Below are 20,796 nucleotides of genomic sequence, written 5' to 3' on the forward strand. Positions count from 1 at the left end.
AAATACATACATACTACATAACACCCAAACTATTTTCCATAATTTCTACTTACCATGCAAATACATACATACTACATAACACGCAAACCATTTTCCATAATTTCTACCCACCATGCAAATACATACATACTACATAACACCCAAACTATTTTCCATAATTTCTACTCACCATGCGAATACATACATACTACGTAACACCCAAACCATTTTCCATAATTTCTACTCACCATGCGAATACATACATACTACGTAACACCCAAACTATTTTCCATAATTTCTACTCACCATGCAAATACATACACACTACGTAACACCCAAACTATTTTCCATAATTTCTACTCACCATGCGAATACATACATACTACGTAACACCCAAACCATTTTCCATAATTTCTACTCACCATGCGAATACATACACACTACGTAACACCCAAACTATTTTCCATAATTTCTACTCACCATGCGAATACATACACACTACGTAACACCCAAACTATTTTCCATAATTTCTACTCACCATGCGAATACATACATACTACGTAACACCCATACTATTTTCCATAATTTCTACCCACCATGCGAATACATACATACTACGTAACACCCAAACCATTTTCCATAATTTCTACTCACCAAGCGAATACATACATACTACGTAACACCCAAACTATTTTCCATAATTTCTACTCACCAAGCGAATACATAATACTACGTAACACCCAAACTATTTTCCATAATTTCTACTCACCAAGCAAATACATACACACTACATAACACCCAAACCATTTTCCATAATTTCTACTCACCAAGCAAATACATACATACTACGTAACACCCAAACTATTTTTCATAATTTCTACTCACCAAGCGAATACATACATACTACGTAACACCCAAACTATTTTCCATAATTTCTACTCACCATGTGAATACATACACAGTACGTAACATCCAAACCATTTTCCATAATTTCTACTCACCAAGCGAATACATAAACACTACATAACACCCAAACTATTTTCCATAATTTCTACTCACCAAGCGAATACATACATACTATGTAACACCTAAACTATTTTCCATAATTTCTACCCACCATGCAAATACATACATACTACATAACACCCAAAACATTTTCCATAATGTCTACTCACCAAGCGAATATATACACACTACGTAACACCCAAACCATTTTCCATGATTCCTAAAAAAAAATAAGTAAATAAAAGATCAAATCTGAAGCAAATCTATCTAAACTATGTACTATTTTCATCATGTGTGGTATTTTGTAGCAATAAATGATACATACCTGCAAACAGTTGTTTGCTAGGAATTGGATAGTTTATATAATGTTCATGTGGTCAGAGTTTTGTAAAACTTGTCACGTCTTCATAATAAGTGAAATTATCATAAATACAAAATCTCATGATTTTCACTGACCCATGTAATTAGTCACTTGCTGTTTATGAATATTCATATTTTGAATCAGTAAAGTACACTAGACTAGACTAAATATGGAAGCATTTAATATATAGTTTATCAACCATAAATATGTATCCTAGTCAGTAGAAGTATCATATATTCAAACTCACCATGAGTGGCCTCAGATCATTGGCTCTGTTCTGTTTATCTTTTATTCTTATATACACATTTAAAGCATAATTTACTGTCAGAAAAAATGTTGCAATGTGAAAAGCCTGAGAGAAAAAGAGAAGAAATATACATGTAAAGTCGACAAGTATTTATATGATGAGGGTAAACTACTGGATTAATATGGATGGAGTGGAGATTTCATCAAATATACATGTAAAGTCGACAAGTATTTATATGATGAGGGTAAACTACTGGATTAATATGGATGGAGTGGAGATTTCATCATTAAAACAGCAAACAGATAACACTTCTTTTATTTTATTTTGTCTATCCTGACTACTAAACCTTAAAAATAAGCGCATTTACAGAACGCGATACAGTGCAAGAACAAGATTTTCCATAATTCTTAGTGACATCATTTGTTTTGCAGGTCAAAATGTTGTTTGATGCATCATGTTTGTATCTCATAACATAAAATGGTGTTTGCAGTTTGTATAAATGATATTTTAGTCTGAGTTTGTCATCAATCATAGACATATCTGCCATATTGTTTATTGACATAGTTATCTATAACATACATTAATCATTTATGAGCACCATAATTTCTGCCATAAATTTGGTTCAAAGTTTTTATTGTATTTGTTCATGATTTCGTTGTTAATATTTGAGCAAATTGACACAATCTTAAAATTAATATTACAAATATCAATTTGTTACAAAAACAAAATTACATTTTTGCAGATATTCTAACTATTCTAATTATGTAACAGTGAAATGTTGATTTAGCAAATCGCTCTTGTAATTGTTGATTTCCTGTTCATCATCTGCATAAAAACAAAGAAAAACTGTCAAGTGTAATTTGATTCTGTTTGCAATGATAAAAAACTGATTCAACAAGGATCTGAAATAGCGGGTATCGTTGCTGGGTTACATGCAGAACATTGACTTTTTATATTGGGACTCAAAAAATACTTACTAATTTCATGTATGTATGGGGGTCTAAAAACTAACTCTGTGACACGATTGTGCGACTCGCCAAAAGTCGATTATTGCACTCTGCGACAGGATCGCAGTGTCACTCTGCGAAGAGCACGATTCCTATTGGTTGGTGGGTCGAACAGCGCGAATCCCAATGGTCGATCTTCACCGCATGCCTTATAAAAAATTAAGTTTTAAATGGTAAAAATGGTACGGTAAAAAAAAAAGTGTGTAAACACTATGTACCGGCGACATGCCGCACTGTTCGGTGATCGGCAAGCACATGGAAGGCAAATTGTGGGACCAAACAAATGACACATGGTTTACGGTGATTAGACACATCACACCGCTGGCTAGAAAAGTTAAATAGTGTAACGTGTGCGTTGGTGTTGACTGCCTATTTACGGTGTAACGTTATCGCCATCTTGGAGTTGTATAAGGCTTCGTCCCGACGACTATGCTCATTAGCATAGGCGGCAGCTTCAAAGCGAGTAGAACGTGAAGTACTTTTCACGCGTTCTGCAACGAATGTTGTACGTCTGCTTTAACTTTGTCGAGTGCATCAAGGAAAATAATTTGCATGCAGTGAAAAAAAAATCATTCACAATGTGCAACGTTTTGCCATGACAGCAGTTGTTTGCAATCGTCTGCCTTCGTTTAGATCATAAACGGACTTCAAACTATTAGCTGGTATTTTAACCAGAAATGAAATTCTTTGTAACAGTTGTGAAAAGTAAACAAAAACGGCGTTGCTTTGTGGTATGAATGTAATTATTTTTGTATCATAATTTTCGAAGTCAGTATTACTGAAAATTATGGTTTATTTTTTTAAATGAACGCCAAATTTTTGTGGTCCATATTGATCTTAATGTAGCGGGAAGGGAATTTTTTTTTTTCTTGATTTTTCAATAATTGATAAAACGGTTACTTTGTACCTTGATTCATCATCCCAGCTTTTTGAAATTTCGGAAAGATCAGTGCTCAAACGCTAACACTACTACCGTTTCGTTAATATTTGCATAATGTTTATAACATGTATTGTATATAGTATGATTATGCGTCAGCATAATCTGTGTTAATGCTCAGCAACGACACCTCAGTTTTAATCCCAAACACATGGACTTGCGCAACACACGCCAGTCGTAATCTCCGAGCACATGACATCAATGTGTGCCCCTATTCATAGGCACGCGACCTTCCATCCCGTGCACGCCTCGCCCGTGCTATTTCCATTCACACGCATATTGTAAGCTCATACTCTCGTGACAATCATTTTCCTAATCCTACTTGCCATGCAATCGTCAAGCTTTCCTGTATCCCGCTTTGCCTTAGCATAGTCATTCTACGTTCAGCAAGCGACCTGAACCCGTCTCCAAGCTATCCCACCCACCCTCATAATTTAAGCATTCCAATCCTGCATCATTCTGTATTACATTTCTACATTGTTTCAATAAAGTTAAGGGGGGGTTGTCATCGCAGTGCATGCGGGCACCACTCGATTAACACGCTGCCATTCTTCGTGAATAGAGTCAAACATGCAACTCTGTGCACGGAAATGGTATCCGCAACGACGGTCGGGTGGTGACCCCTGCGTTGACTGGCCTCGATCACGTACCATGCTAATCTCTCCGTGATGTGAATCAAATCTGCGACTCACATCACGGAACAGGTTTCGGCGACGACGCTTGGCCTTGGCTCATACCCCTTCTGCTCTCAGGCAAGACTTGGTCTCTAGTGTCGTTTCTTAGCATTAACTACCGGTAATACTCTGTTGTTGACGATTCTGATAGAATGGGTGACAAGCTTCCTGTCGCAAACAATGCATATTAATCTAACGTCCATTGTCAGCATTATTATTATTCGTCTGAGAAATCGTTTTATTTTCTAAGTCTATATTCTATTTTAATAACACCATCTTACTAATGCAATGACGATGAAAAGCAAGAAAGCAAAGACGCCAATGACAGACGAGGCAAAGAAAAATCCGCAACTCAGGGTCATATTTACCAATTTAGACTTGCCTGCAGCCTGTTGTGATTCCGATGAAAAATTACAGGACTTTTCGCATTCACCCCTCGTTTACGCAATTTATATTTATTTTTCAAGAATTTTTCATTGGAATCGCAACAGATTGCAAGCATGTCTAAGTCATATTATGACCAACCTCGCGAGTGGTTCGAAGGGGACGATTAGGCTGAAATATTCGCATCAACGCGAAAGAGTTTCAACTACTTAACCGATGACGACACCGATACATGAGACCGTTGAGGGCCGGTGATCAGACGAGGAAGTGAGTACAGGAAATCTGTTGCTCGTCGACATCAGCCAAATAAACAAAGCCATCGTTTCCGTTTATGCAGAGAGCGGGCACCCATCTAATTTTCCGTTGACACTGCCGTTTTAGTTTTCTATCTTCAGCAGTTGTTTCAAACCATTCACACAGCTTTACGTTACGTTTTTTCTCTCTTAATATTCTTAATAAAATGATATTGATTGCCTAGAAACAGTTTGACCCGCTACACGCTTTATTTGGGAATTCAAAGTGATGAATATAGTCATAATAAATTTTACTTGCTAATGACAAAAAAAGAAGGTAACATCGTGTGAAACGTACTTCGCGCTCTACTCGCTTTAAAGCTGTCGCCTATGCTAATGAGCATAGTTGCGGACGAAGCCTTACAACTTCAAGATGGCGTTAATGTTACCAGCTCCCTGATGTTACACCGTAATAAGGCAGCCAACACCAACGTGCATGTGTTCTGACGGATGTTATATATGTTAATAAATCAATGTTAAATACTTGCTGATTACCGAACCGTGCGGCATGTCGTCGGTAAATACTAGTTTACCGTAGTTCATGAGCAGTCGGCGAAATAACCATTTAAAACTGAACATTTCTATAAGGCATGCTGTGTACCCTTACATCGATCGATCATTGGGATTCACGCTGTTCGACTCACCAACCAATAGGAATCGTGATCTTCGCAGAGTGACACTGCGATCCTGTCGCAGAGTGCAATAATCGACACTCAGCAAGTCGCACAATTGCGTCGCAGTTAGTTTTTAGACCCCCATACTTACCTCCTAATTTCCGCAATAATATATCCGTATCACTTCATTTATTTACCACAAAGGATACGTTTATTTTTTTTTGTGTTAATTAACTTTTTAATAAATAGTATCTATCATGTCAGTATGTTTTTTTTTGTGTTGTTTACAAAGTGTGTGTGGAGAAAAAAGACGTTTTGAATTTATAATAAAGTCATTAGCAACATCTTGAATTAGCAAACCAATTCTCTCGCTAAATTCGCTAAAAAGACATGCTCACGTAAAAGACATGTTTTACAGTATTTGACGAGAGAATGAATCTATTTTATCATATTGAACTGTACCTGTGTGACGGCTTGCAAGTATGGACATTCTTCCATAATATCAAAGTTCACTCGTCCATTTTGGAATGAGACAATCCAAAATGTGGCACCAAGAACCCAGCAAATTGACAAACACAAATCGGCTATTGATAAATGAAACAATGGTCTAACCTGCAAAAGAATTCCAAGATATTAGGACTATATAGTCTCCATTAGTAGCACACCACTATGCAAACAGGATATATACCAGTATGCAAAGTTAAGACAAAAAAACACCTACACATACCGTATGCAGAGATGCACTCACTATATACAGCACCACAAGTGATGCGTAGCTACAATGCTAGTAATATCTCATTTACCCATTCAGATTTATGGAAACAGACTTTGGGTTATCTCCATTGGCCAGATTTAATTTTTTTTGTATTAAGATTATCAACCACAACATCTGTTAACGTTTAACAAACAATATTTATTTTTTAATATTTATTTATTCAGGAACTAGAAACACAGAGAAAAGCCCAGATGAAGTTGAATACTTACATCAAGGGTTGTGCATGAATTTCTATATATAGAATATACAATAATAGAACTGGCACCGATGATACTTAAAGATGCTACAATAATGTGTACATAACTAAGTATTTTCATCTGTAAAAGAAGAAACATTGGAATTAGAAAAAAAACCTCACAAGGCTAGTGTTTATTTTACAATGCATGTTTGAATTTACTACAAACAATTATTACATCTCACTGTTGTTACCTGTGCTGTGATTGGCTGAGACTATGTCACATGACATTGAATAAAAATGGATTGCATGGTATATTGCCTGCCAAATGGGGATTACATGGTATATCAAATGAATGACGTCACTGATATAGATATACTTTTGATGTTAAGGGTATTCTTTATATGAAGCAAATATGTACATCATTTCAAAATGCCGAAACAGCAATTATTAGAAAACACTGCATTAAGAATATAATATATTGAAGTTTACAGAGAAATAATTTTCGTCCTTATAATTCACTACCTCCATTTATCTTATGTTTTGAAAGCCCAATATAGAGCAACACAAACATACTAAGTAGTCATTTGTTAATGTAAACATAATTTGACAGACTAATTGTCAGAAAAACACTGCAATGTAGGACCAACTATTTTAAGAGTCTTTTATATTGAAGTTTACAGAGAAATGTTTTTCTACCTTGTAATTCACTATTTATTTAAACATTTGATGGCATAATAATTTATCTCTGCTAAAGTCTTGCAAGATGCCTGTGTAAATTTTATAAAAGTGTCACTAACATGGCAGATTTAATATGGGGTCAAGTGAGATATTACATTCATTATTCAAAGTTGAGAAAACATCAACAAAATTTTAACAGCTTCTATGTTCCTGACAGATTTGTCATTACAACTAAGTATGCCAATCATTGACCAATGCTACTGCAGAAAATGTTAAGCATGTTAGAAAAATGATCTCACACAAAATGTTGATACGATAAAATAGAGAACAATTTTCAGCAGAATAAATTACTTCGGGAGGTTAGTTGAATATATTATGAAGCTGACAAGCAACAACCTGTTGTCTATCAATGTGTGTACACCACATAACCTTTAAACACGTCTAAGTACCATAAAAATAATATGAACAAACATGACAATAGCAGTCTGTGTGAGTCCACTACAAAAACATTGTACACATACTATAAATACCAAATGACAAGAACAGCATTCATTAAAACATAATAACCAACAGTCAGTCATTTTAAATCAAATTAAAAAAAAAATACATATTATATTTTTACAAAATTTATCAGTACAAGACCAAGATTGCAGAAATGCTTGGTATTGATGAGTTTTTAACACTATAGTGGCTACCATTCCACTATCACAAATTGGAATGTGAAATGAATATATCTTAAGTTGTATGATGTATGTGTGAAGCTGGAATGTGAACAGGATAGCCATGTCAAAGATACTAACGTACAGGGGTAAAATTCATGATGTTCATATTAATTAATTTCATAGATGATCATTAATTGCTATACCATTAAGTAAAAAATTTCACAAGTCACTATTACAGTAAAGAAGTACAGAAGGTCATAGAGCAATTCAATGTCATAAATACAACATCATAAGCGTCATTAATCATATCTGTGAATCTGAACACAAAAACACAACAATCCTTCACAGCCATAAATGGAATTGAGAATAGATCACAAACAAATATAGACAGCACAAAAACAGTTATTTGATCTTACTAAATCCTCCTCTTTGGGGGTTCGCCATGTACATGTATCTTTTTCAGATGAATTATTCCACAAGTTGAGATATGGATCAGCGTTAACCATGATAAGTGGTAAGACATTCTGATCCACATATATCAGTAAAATAATCCATTTAAAGAACATTTCTTTCACTCTGCAAACTTTGATCATGGCATTTTACGGCATGTTAGTAAAGACATGAGCACTGCACTATTAGTTTTCATGTGATGCTACGCTGCTTGATGCTTATGACCTTTGAAACCATACGTCTTATCAGATTATGGTAACAACATTGCATTGAGGACAGTCCTCAGGGTGCAAACCATATACAGATACAGGAAGGAAGGGTCTTCTGGAGGGGGAGGGATTATCTGAGAATAATTACCTAACTTTAACAATAAGCATTTCTCTTCAGTGTAATTTGGGATGCTATTAGAAGTTACTATGACTACAAAGTGCTATGGAAGAACATTGACTATGGAAAGGTTTTGATACATGTATTCTGTTTATATTCTATTATAATATCCAATTATTCAGAGCAAGGATAAAAACTAACCAACTATAACTATCTATAGTGATCTTATTTTGTGACATCTAACCACGCGATGAATGAGCACTTAGAAGGCATCTTAATCTATTACAATTAAGACATTTTTTTTATTGTTGAAGTTATCCCTATATTAAGATTTTCTGCAATGAATTAGTAACATAATTACTAATTACGGGTCATTTCAAAAAATTTACATGGTTAAAACAAATTTCTGTGCATGGAGAAGTTGATGAATTTGAAAAGATGTCTTAAATATATGTGGCTTTTTATCACTTGTGTGATTTAGCTGCCAACTAAAACTACCAGAAATATTCAATTTATATAATTCTTAATAATTCAAGAAATATTGTGTAAATATTATGTAGGTTTTGCTACTTAGCCATGATGTCAAAAGTTCAATATGCTTCATTGCCCTAATAAGTTTTATTACATAGTATGCTTTATTACACCGAATAGACATGATATATGGGATTATTATACATCTGACACCGTAACGCCATAGGTTACAGCATGGCATAACTTTGCGGTATTTTACAGGGTATTTTCATCCTACCATATTCGAAAATGTGAATTCAAAATATGGAATGATTATGAGCATAAGCGTCCTCTAATAATAAAAACAAGCATGGCTGCGACCAGAGTTTGACCGGACTCCACACTGCGAGTCAGTCGATACTCCAGCTGTACTGTCTTCGTGCATACTTTGAGGAATCCTCGTAATAACCTCATTATATGAGACATCAGATCTCTCACTGGATTGTTTAAATATTTGTAAAATTCATAATTGAGAAAGGAAAGATAAAACTTTTTCAATATAAATATTAATTTGTAAATTTTACTAATTCATCTTTTTTGATAAATATGGGAAAAAAATCTCAATTTACTAATGACTGAGAAAGAATGAACATGAATTTGAAAGATGGTACAAAATTCATGTACCAATGATTTATCAGATTCATGTTATTGACCTCAGTGGAGAGAGAATACATTGCGAGAAAATTAACAGTCTGAATAGCTAAGGGGCATGCATCAAGACAACAGATATAAAGAGAAAAAAAAGTACATTTGTAAATAGAGGCAAGGAAGAGAATTACTTTTTTTGGGTGAAAAAACAAATTAGCAGTTAACAAGGAATCAATCAGCCTTGAAGTGTCTAATGCAGCAACCATAAACAAATAATGATCTGACCATATAAGGCATGTCAACTTTCAACCAATTTGAAGTCTGACTTTTCAAGTTATAGATGAAATCATGTTCTTAATTTTCACAAAAGCCTATGATATCACAATTTACCCACAATCCTTTGCTGGAGCATCAAGATAGTTAACTATTCTATGCTGATTAATGTGATATGAAAACTGTAAATTGCATTTGTTTTTTCATCCAGGAGCTTTTTGCCTTGACTTTCCTTTTAAGAATGGTAAAAAGAGCTTGACAATCAGGATTTTAACATGTCATCATTTTTACTTCAGGTGAGACAGCGCCCTCTATTGTCTATTATGACAGGGTGGTGAGGGCAGTGAACTGCTGGAAATATTTTTCCATTTATTGATGATTAAAGATATGAATATAGATTATTTTAACTAACTTCATAAACATAGAATCATAAAAATGCCTACTTTAATATGTGGTGGTCAACCACAGTTGAAATACAGAAATGTTTAGCCAATCAGAGTGCTCCTAGCATATAAATAATATTATAGTTTGAATGAAATGTGTCCATGCATGAGTGAGATCTAGTTCCGGAATGGCAGAAATGCTTAATTTGAATGAATTTTTAGCACTAAAAAGGCCATCAATCGGTCATCTTGAATTGGAACAAATGCATGTTCACATGTATAATACAATGTGTGATGTCTATGTTTGAAAAAAACACTAAAAAGGCCATCATTCGGTCATCTTGAATTGGAACAAATGCATGTTCACATGTAAAAAGATGATTTGTCAAAATAAACTGAACCATAACAATTTCTTGAGATCAGTACTCACTTGTGACAATGTACAATACATTGCATGTTGTATGGATTTGTTGTGCAATTTTAGAAAAAATAGAAGAATATGCTATGTTCTCAGATGATTCACCATAAATAAATGAAAAAGTGAGTAAAAGGGAAAACAAAAATATGTATTCAATTGCAAACATTTACAGTCAACTAATCTGGCAGCCAGGCTTTCTGCATACAATGCACCCAATTGCAATTTGGACGCTAAATCGTTATAGAACCAATGAAGCTCTCACCATTATGTAGGGCTTTACGTACATACATTAATCAGTAATGGTTACTCCTTCTACCAAGTTTGGAGAAAATCAAAAATAGCACATGCCCAAGAACTGAATAAGACAAAATACCTGACTTTAGTGTATATCACAACAAAAATGGCCGCCAGTCGGCCTCTTTGACTGAATCACAAAATTTCCTATGTATATATATATATAAATCAGGTAAGGTATTAAGTATGTACGGGGTTAGAAGAGAATTGGCCCAGGGGTGTCCAAAGAGAAAGCTTTGGACGTATGCATGCACAGAGACTATAAGTCCCTATTTTGGACATTGAGCTATTGACACAATGACAACCCTGTCTAACTCTATCGTTGTTTATAGCATTATTAAGTAATTTATAGAAAAGTCATTCTCTCTAGATTTTATCAAATGCTTTTTGAAAGTCTATGTTTATGAACAGAATTTTCGCTTTGATTTCAATTATTTGTTGACAATAATTTTCACAACAAAAATCTAATATATAGTACAGTCTCCCTTACACAATCCTGCATGATTATTATTATAAGCATAGCCATATTTATACAACATGCACACAGATTATAACTATTCTAAAAAAATGTAAAGAAAAACACAAAAACAATATTGATTACCAAAAAAATGTTTACATACAAGGTTAAAAAAATATGATATATGTAAAACAGCACTTTTGTTATTTTTCTTTATGTGACGTTAAAAAATCGATGTCGGATAAAAAAATTATTTGCTTTAGTTTGGGGGTGGGGTGGGGGTGGTTGCCCTCAAAAAGTTTCCATCCTACAAAAACGCTTTTATTTTTTAATGAAGTCAAAAAAATCTTGGAGTATTTGTAGTTCGTTTTTTTGCTATCCAATCATGGACAAAGATAACAGAAAATGAAGAAAAACAAAACATCCAAGACGAGAAAATGGTTTGGTTCGAGTGTAAATATGTGCGTCAAATCAGGTCAATTTCAGGGCATGGACCTAGAGCATGCGCAGAACCCAGAAAAGTAGTTTGCGCATACGTATATTCCCCTTCATTATTTCCTATTGAACGACTGAGGGTTTGGTGGCTGAGTTTTTTGGGTGCGAGTTGGTAAGACGCCATGATCAATATTTATCAATTAAGTTTCAGTGGGGGTGGCGGGTATGGAAACTAAAGGAATTAAGTTTTTTATCCTACACTGAACTTTTGATGTTGTCCGTAACAAATTGAACCTAGGTTTGTATTGACTTATTATATTATACCAGTATATTGATGGTGTTAATCCATTGATTTGATTGGTGCAAACACAAAATTTGCATATGCAATCCATGGTATATTGGCTGATAATGCACGGCTAAACCAAGTGGCCCTGGAACATGAATTGACTACGGGTTTAATAAGGAAATACATAAAACCAGTATTATTTGATTTTTAGGAAAATATAGTGGTTGAATTTTGGAAGAAAATTGAAAAAAATACTGAATTAAAAACATCTGAAAAGTTATACAACCATAATATTGCTTTTTGTTAATGGTGGGATCCAAGTAGTGAGCGTTGGTCATTGGGTGGGTGATTGTCGATCGTCACACCACAGTCCTTCGTTGAGGGACTGTGGTCACACAAATCTAAACCATCGTCCTTCAACACCGTGAGGTGCCTAAACGAACGCCAGAACGCTGTGTTCTCCATGTTGTGACTTTGAGATGGATTGCAAACTGGATGTTGGAACTGAGGTCGCCGTGCCGATCGCCGTACATGATACACCGCGTACTGCTGAACGTCAAATATCCACAGTTACAAGTAGTATGATGAGTCACAAAATCGGTTTATTTCACAACTGTACTTTCAATGGGCAAATTACAATCGAAATTGTACAAAAACCGGAATGAAAACGTGAAAAATCCGTTGTTTTAATGATCCAAACTGTACACGACCCTGTATTTCAAATCGTGTTGACGCAGTCAGTAAAAGGTAAGAAAGGTCATCTTTTGTTATGCTAATTTGTGTGTTTACGCTGCTCTATTCACTGTGGATACGTTTCTTTTTCATGCGGAATAAAAATTAGTTTGTATTCAATTTGAACTGTGTTGCGCATGTAATTTTTGTATGCATTCTGCATACAACTGTGTACTATTCTTATAAATATTCATATTCAAGGGCCATAATCATGAACTTTTTTTTGCTAGTTTTATCGAATTGTCAATATACTGGTATAATATAATAGCAATAACCCCCCGCCGAAGTTGGGTATATTGATATTGCACAATTCACTCCATATATGCACTCGCGGCATGTCGTGAATTGTGCAATATCTCGTGGTATACCTGCCTTCGGCAGGGGTTATTACTTAATTATAACCTGATTCTCACTTCCTTATATTGTGGGCAATCAGCAGGAAGTGAAATTCATCCTCCATTTTATTATAATATATTCAGACATTTCTCAGAATTTTTCACCATCTTTTGTTTTTAGTCTAGAATGTGTTTTTCTCCATGATGAAAACATAAATATGGAAATACATAAATAACTCTAGTAAAATAGGTAAGCAATGTGTCACCACATTCACTCTACTAGGTAGAGTCTACTAGGCAGAGTCTACTAGGTAGAGTCTACTAGGTAGAGTCTACTAGGTAGAGTCTACTAGGTAGAGTCTACTAGGCAGAGTCTACAAGGCAGAGTCTACTAGGTAGAGTCTACTAGGTAGAGTCTACTAGGCAGAGTCTACTAGGCAGAGTCTACTAGGCAGAGTCTACTAGGCAGAGTCTACTAGGCAGAGTCTACTAGGTAGAGTCTACTAGGTAGAGTGACTGTGGTGTTACACATGATAGATACCATAAAAGCTGAAAGTAAACACAGTATACTCACATCCAGGATGGTTTGCGGGTCACTTTCAGAACATGAATTATTATTGAGTACTGAAGCCTCCATTATATTGTACTTTTATGGTCAGTTTTCTCCCAAAATAAACTGAGATGGCAGTCTGAACATAGGGAATGGTTCCACTGTGTGTCTTTATCAAAAATGGACTATCTTCATTTTGTGTCTGCAACATGAAAACAAGTCATGTCATGACATGACAGATTCCCTGTTAGTTATATATTTAACAAAACTGAAATGGATTCAACTATTTTTGATCTGAACATGAAATAAATTACATGTACATGGGAGTAAGGAAGTAAGAGAGTAAGTATTTCCCGCTAGTCAACCATTTTGAAAGTAACAGTAAAAAAACAAAAACATAGAAACAAACAGCTAGAAATGACCAATCCCACACAAAAACCCTATTCGTGGTAGGTTCACAGGAATGTTAGTATTAAACTTAATTATCGAAGCAAATGTTTGCGGCATACTGATGACAGCATTTTGCTCTCAGATAGTGAGGGTAAATTTAAAGAAAATGTAGAATGCACTTAATGATTGATGGCATTTTTTGTTGATACCATAAATCAGAAGTCATACAGTTTAAAATAGAGAAAGTTACTTTTACAAATAGCAAGATACAAACATCTATGCAGCAGTGAATGGCTAGAAGTCTGCTGAGACATTTGGGTTTGATTTTTATTCGATTATTATTGGGTTTTAGCATTTTTACGATTTTATTTTAATCAGTTGCTCTATTTTTTTTAAATTAAAAATGTCGCCAATTAATTAGTGAAAATTTGCATTCTCAGAGTGAAATAAATTGTCAACTGCAGGAAGTGTAATTTTCTCGCCCAGGCATGGAACTGGCAAGTGAACGGTATGTCACAATACCCTGTACAAAATGAAATCTAGACGACGACACGACAATTAAAATATCAGTGATTGAAAAACATACATACCGGTAACTGTACGTGGCCAACGGTGGTGACGGTATAAAGCGACCAACGTGAAAAAAAAAAAAAAAAAATAACGAACTGCATTGACTGTTCAACGTCCTCTATTGCTTAGATGGTATACAGTTGTACTTTTTAGCACATATGAAACTGAAACTATTGCCAAAATTTGACACAAGTTAGTAAATTCATGGAATTCCCCTCCAGTCGTGTGAACGTAACTTTCGAACCGCCATTTTGATCCACATGTTTATGACCCTCTAAGTTTATGAAAGTAAAACACGGATTTTTTTCTAGCCTACTTATGTGACGACGATTTCTATGCAAGGTCATATGCAAATTTGGAACCAATTTGTTTTAGATAAACGAGACTGTTCGCGGAATGCGGAGTTATTGTACGGGAAAAACAGTAAAACACGATCCGTTCAAATAAAAAAATCTTTGAACTCGAGATATTGAAAACGTTTCTTAAACTATAGATGAATCACCGCCAGTCAACTGAAGTTGTTTATTCAAATTATTGTGTCTTGTCAGAAATTTATTGAAACACATAAAATTCTCCGGAATATACATAGGATAATACAATCCAAGACAAGAAAACTAATACATGATAATATATATCAATATATGTTAATATAACATGATCAAAGACATTCAGCCAAGTTTTTATATTAATTTTGGTAGACCCACTAAGAGATTTTTTAATAAAGAAAAATGCTTTGACTGCCTTTTTATATAAATTTTCTTTTGCCAAATCAAACTTTCCATTTGGCTTAACCTAAATATTTATAACTACTGACAATATCAATTTCTATATTATTATAATACAAATTGTATTTATGATTGAGCAACCTGCCATTTTTGTTAAAGACGATTACTTTGGTTTTGAAAATGTTTACTTCCAAATTCCAATCAGTGCAATAGGAATGTAGCTTAGTAAAACAATTTTGTAACCCTTCCTCTGTTTCAGAGAGTAATACTAAGTCATCTGCATAAAGTAGGCTACTTATTGATGACTTTCCAATTTTAACAGGCTGACATGTCTCATCCAATTTATCTGGGAAATCATTTAAGAAAAGATTGAACAAGATGGGGCTAATGTTACAACCTTGTCTGACACCTCTGAGTGATTTAAACTGTTTGGTAATACCATTATTTAGTTTTATGTCATAGTTGACATCTTCATACATATTTTTAATTACATTATATAATTTACCATTGATATTGTTTTTCAGCATTTTATAATAAAGCCCTTTACGCCATACACTATCAAAGGCTTTTTTAAGATTTACAAAACCAACCAATAGTTTACCACCCTTTTTTTATTCTCAGTATTGAAATATTTGTCAATGGCAGTTTCAAGAATAAACATGTTATCAGTTTTTCTGTACCCAGGCCTAAATCCAGTTTGAGAAGGACTCAGAATATTGTTTGCCTCCACATATTTATGCAAACGTTTGTTTAGTACAGATGTAAATAATTTGGCTAAACAGCTTGAAAGAGCTATCCCTCTATAATTATTTGGGTTATTTCTATCACCCGATTTAATAATAGGTTTAATGGTACTAGTACGCCAACTATCCAGAAACTTGTTTGCATTAAAAATATCATTGAACAATTTTTTAATTGGCTCTAACAGAACTGGTTGTCCATAAATAATCATTTCATTTATGATTCTATCTTTTCCAGCGGATTTTTTTTCTTTTTAAGCTGTTTAATAGCCTTAATAATTTCATCTGTACTAATATTATTATTTAATTCATTGTTAGTTGCATTATTTTCCAACTCATTTATTTCTGTATCTAATGAGCTGTCATTGCAGTACTTAACATTTTGATTTGAGAAATGTTTCACCCATTCTTCTACACAAATACTATTACTGATATCACTATTGGAGTGTAATGCACTATTAGTTTTTAACTATTCCTCAAGATCATTTTTCTCAACTTCTATAATTTTTTTTTAGAAGTTCCTCTTTATAATCCCATTTTTGCGTTTAACTAATTTTTTATAATCTTTCTTCAACTGGAAATATCTATTTCTAACATAGGGTTCCCTGGGGTACTTAGTTAGAAGCTTACCCATACCAATAACCTCACGTCTTAAAATATAACATGACTTATCATACCACTTTTTATTTTCTGACCTTTTTTAAATTCTTTTTCATATTTTTCTTATTATTGGGACCCGTTTTTAATGATAGGTCAGCTGCACTGTAAATAATCTCATTCAACCCCAAGACAGCATCATCAATATCACCCGTCATGTAATTCATGTGCAAGTATTGGGTTATTTTTGAGCTGATAGATGGATTTTGTAGAGCTGTTTTATATTTTTCAGTTGAGGATGAGTCCCACATATATTTGTCTTGAAATGGTTTTAACCAAGTATAGTACACTGTCATATGTTTACAATGAATTAGGTATCGTTTCCCACATAGTGGAAGTAGTATAGGTCAAGATCTACCATCTGCATATTCATATGTTTAGAAACTTCAATTAGGTAAAACAGAAGTGTATTTGCTGTCTTTATTGTTCCTTTTCTACTTTTATATACCTTATCACTTTAAGATGAACTATCATTATTCATTACGGTGTAAGATATTATTCTTACAACATGATTTTTCATTTTTTTAACGATTTTCTATTTTAGAACTAGATAGCAAAAAATCATTTTAACCATAATAGTTTTTTGTTCATATTTATTAGCTTCTGTACACAGGTTTTCACAATTGATATGAAAACAGAAAATGCAAATGCTTCTATGTAACTCTCAATAATTTTCAGCTATCCCCTCCCAGACTCAAAAATGTTGACATACCCCTAATCCACTACCCTCTACAACTGTATTGGATTATATCTATTCTTTAACGATTAATGATGACTAGTCTAAATCAGGGTGCCCCTCGAAAAAAATGTGAGAGGCGTGTCGCCCACTCGAAAACCCTTTGTGTCAGTGTAATTTTTTGGCGAAAAAGCCAGCTTTCGACTGACTACGAAGCTTTACTAATCGACAACTTTGTTTGAGTCCATTATTATAATCCGTATGAGCAGTTGGATGAACATTTAGGCAGATACTCGTCAAATATTCGTTCCCTGGATATTTGCTTTTATATAAATTGCTCATGTCTGAAAATGCAGAATGGAGTGACACAGCGCCATCTATCGACCAGTCGCTTCTGTTGTCGTTCGTCATTTCGAAGATTGTATGGAGAGATGATATACCAAAAATGTGAACAACTTTCTTGTCACCTTTTACGTCACGAAAGCAACTCATCGCTAGAGGGTGCCTCATTACTACTGGGGAGTACGTTTACACTCAGATAACTAGTTATTAGTTGTCTGAAGTTTATATCGACTTCGAGAAACAATGCGAGTTGGCAAGTTGGATGATGATGAAATTGATTCGCCGTCATTATTTATTTTGGACTAATTTTTGAAAATATTTCTGTGGTGTGTGGCATCATACAAAAGAAATAATTGCAAAATTGTTGATACAAAAATGTATTGTTAGAAACCAGAAACCCATAGCGCGCCCCCATTCGCACATTATCTCTTATGTGGCACGGGCTAACAACGTGACAAGACGCGCGTATTTGGTTGAGACCATACTGCGTTGTGTTACATCAACATAACATCGAAATATTGTTAGTATTTTATTTTAAACATAGCATGGTGATGATAATTAATCAAAGTGTCTAATCATGTCTTTACATTTCGGATTTAGTGTCGAGGAATAAAACAAACAAAAAACACAAACTGTAAAACATGTCTTTGTAGCTAGCATGTTATTTTAGCTAATTTAGCTACTCTGTAATTTCGCTAATCCAAGATGTCACTAATTTAAAATAAAGTATATTCTCGCAATTGGATTTTTGGCGCTTTAGCTAAATTAAGATTCAGTTAATTCATGCATGGAGTCAAATTCGCGAAAATGACATGTAGCTATTTAAGGTAGAGATGCAGGTTTGTGGGCACTTGGGAGTGATTTTTTTTTTTTGCTTTTTATTATCCAAAGATTCTTGGCTATAGACTGTTAAAATGTTGTAGAATTATGAATAGTGGAAGATACTCAAAAAACGATTTGAAAATATAGATAACAGGTGCAAACATTCTCTCTTTTGAATGCTTAGCAAGATTTAGCAAGGCTGTACATAAATAATAAAAAAGAAACATGGTGAAAAAAAGTAATGACGGCATCTCCATATTTTGCACTATATTTTACTTTTTACAAAACGATAATACATTTAAATTTGGGACTGTTACAGCCATTTTAATTATGAGCATTAGCAAACTTCTTACTGAGTGAATTGTTATGCAAATTAGCAATTATCTCAGCTTCTTTTTAGTGCACATCCCAGAACTTTAAAGAAAAATAGCTCCTAGACGCTTTTACCTTTTGTTTTGAAATTTTCACAAATGATTGACAATGTGTTTATCTTCAAAACGCCGTCGGGGCATTGTTTTTGGTTGAACAGTGTTACAACAATCGTACAGACAACTAGCCAGGGTGTTAATTTATGCATAAACTTGAAGTAGTGATATTTGAGCTGCTGCCCTGCAAAATTGACAACTGGTAGACAGTTTTGAAGACGGCACTTTCTTCATAGTAAACAGATGTACCCATATACCAATTTTCACAGGAAACAGAAGCATGGTTTAGAAGCTATTTTTTTTAAATCACTTTTGACCAAAAAAGCATATTTTTGTACATATTTCAAACTACAGTGTTCATAAAAAAAATACTAACAAAATTTTGAAAATTCATACAATAAGCTTTCCGAAAATATATAGTTTTGTGGACAAGGGAGGTCATCTTGGTTGCCTAATTAACTAATTAAAATACCTGTCAGGTAAACTGCATCTCTACCTTAAACATGTTTTAAAGTAATTAACGAAACCACGACTAATGTAATTACAAATGTAAATAGAAAAAACGCAATATTATGAATATTTGAGAGAAATTACGTGGAATTCAGCATTATTAGTTATCTACTAACAAAATAAATACAGCATTTTGGACTTTGATATGTCAAAGCACTCTCACGACGAAGACGACACACAGTAATTACAATAATGAATGAATATTCTATTTAAATATGACAAACATTTTGGAAAAAATTAAAGATGCTTTCCAAAATTTGCTATCAATGTGACACAACATTTATCATTTCAATGTCAAGACAACGTTTTAAAAATGTAATAATCTTCCATTATCTACTTTAATATTTAATAGAAACTGACCTTGGCTCGTTTTTGCAGTTATTATGACACAGGGAGGCATCATTTGGTAATCGCATTCATTTGTAAAAATATATTTGCATAAATGTTGAATAGTTTGAGTCGTGGGACCGGCCTAATGAAACCGGATAAATAAATAAATAAATGTTAATTAATTATTCATACACTAAATTGATTAATAGGCTTAATGATTTGACGTTAATGAGATGTGGCAAGTTATCGCGTATCGCGTGTTTATATCAGCCGTCACAGTCTACAATCAGACTTCAATTACATGGTTGACTTTTCCCATAATTTTTCAACACGCAATAAAATTTTAAATCTAGAAATATTGTTTGTCACATTGTGGACTGTGCTTTATGATAATTATTTTCCTAAACCCCTACAATTCGCTTCATATTATCATGATTTTTTTTATATAAAATTGTCATACCTATTTCATAAATCACAGAAGACGATTGAAGGCAAGATGACCAATTAGAACACATTAGTAGATGCATACCGCCCGTAAAGAACATATATCGCGTACATGACGTTAACACGGCCAATGAATGAAGGAACCCCGCTTATATAGACAATAATTATAACGTAGCCTGGCGGATAATTTTGTTCAAATTTATTATAAACAGGCAAGTATATTGACTATATGATATTTATTGTAAGTGAGTCTGTAACATTTTTCCCCAAGCTGTGGATGTTTATCATAAAGAAAGAGTTGTACATTGTTCTCCTGCTGGGTTGAAAGTCTGA

The 20,796-nt window shown here is 34.0% G+C and overlaps 1 protein-coding gene across 2 annotated transcripts in view; it reads right to left on the reverse strand.

Moving 5' to 3' along the window:
- Window positions 1-20,796, reverse strand: part of LOC100375228 (transmembrane protein 116-like) — a 43,643-nt gene that overhangs the window by 18,516 nt on the left and 4,331 nt on the right. The window contains exons 1-6 of one of the 2 annotated variants that reach the window (XM_002737031.3): window positions 14,813-15,062; window positions 13,857-14,034; window positions 6,486-6,593; window positions 5,964-6,113; window positions 1,593-1,697; window positions 1,155-1,204 (exon numbers count right to left, since the gene is read on the reverse strand). In XM_002737031.3, the coding sequence (XP_002737077.1) occupies window positions 1,155-1,204; window positions 1,593-1,697; window positions 5,964-6,113; window positions 6,486-6,593; window positions 13,857-13,919 (476 nt within the window). In that variant the 5' untranslated portion in view covers window positions 13,920-14,034; window positions 14,813-15,062. Of the gene's footprint in view, window positions 1-1,154; window positions 1,205-1,592; window positions 1,698-5,963; window positions 6,114-6,485; window positions 6,594-13,856; window positions 14,035-14,812; window positions 15,063-20,796 lie in introns of those variants that run through there. The other variant, XM_085491404.1, reaches the window with a different exon arrangement.

The sequence above is a fragment of the Saccoglossus kowalevskii genome, chromosome 16 (genome assembly GCF_978046115.1).
Source record: "Saccoglossus kowalevskii chromosome 16, keSacKowa6.1, whole genome shotgun sequence".
Lineage (NCBI taxonomy): Eukaryota > Metazoa > Hemichordata > Enteropneusta > Harrimaniidae > Saccoglossus > Saccoglossus kowalevskii.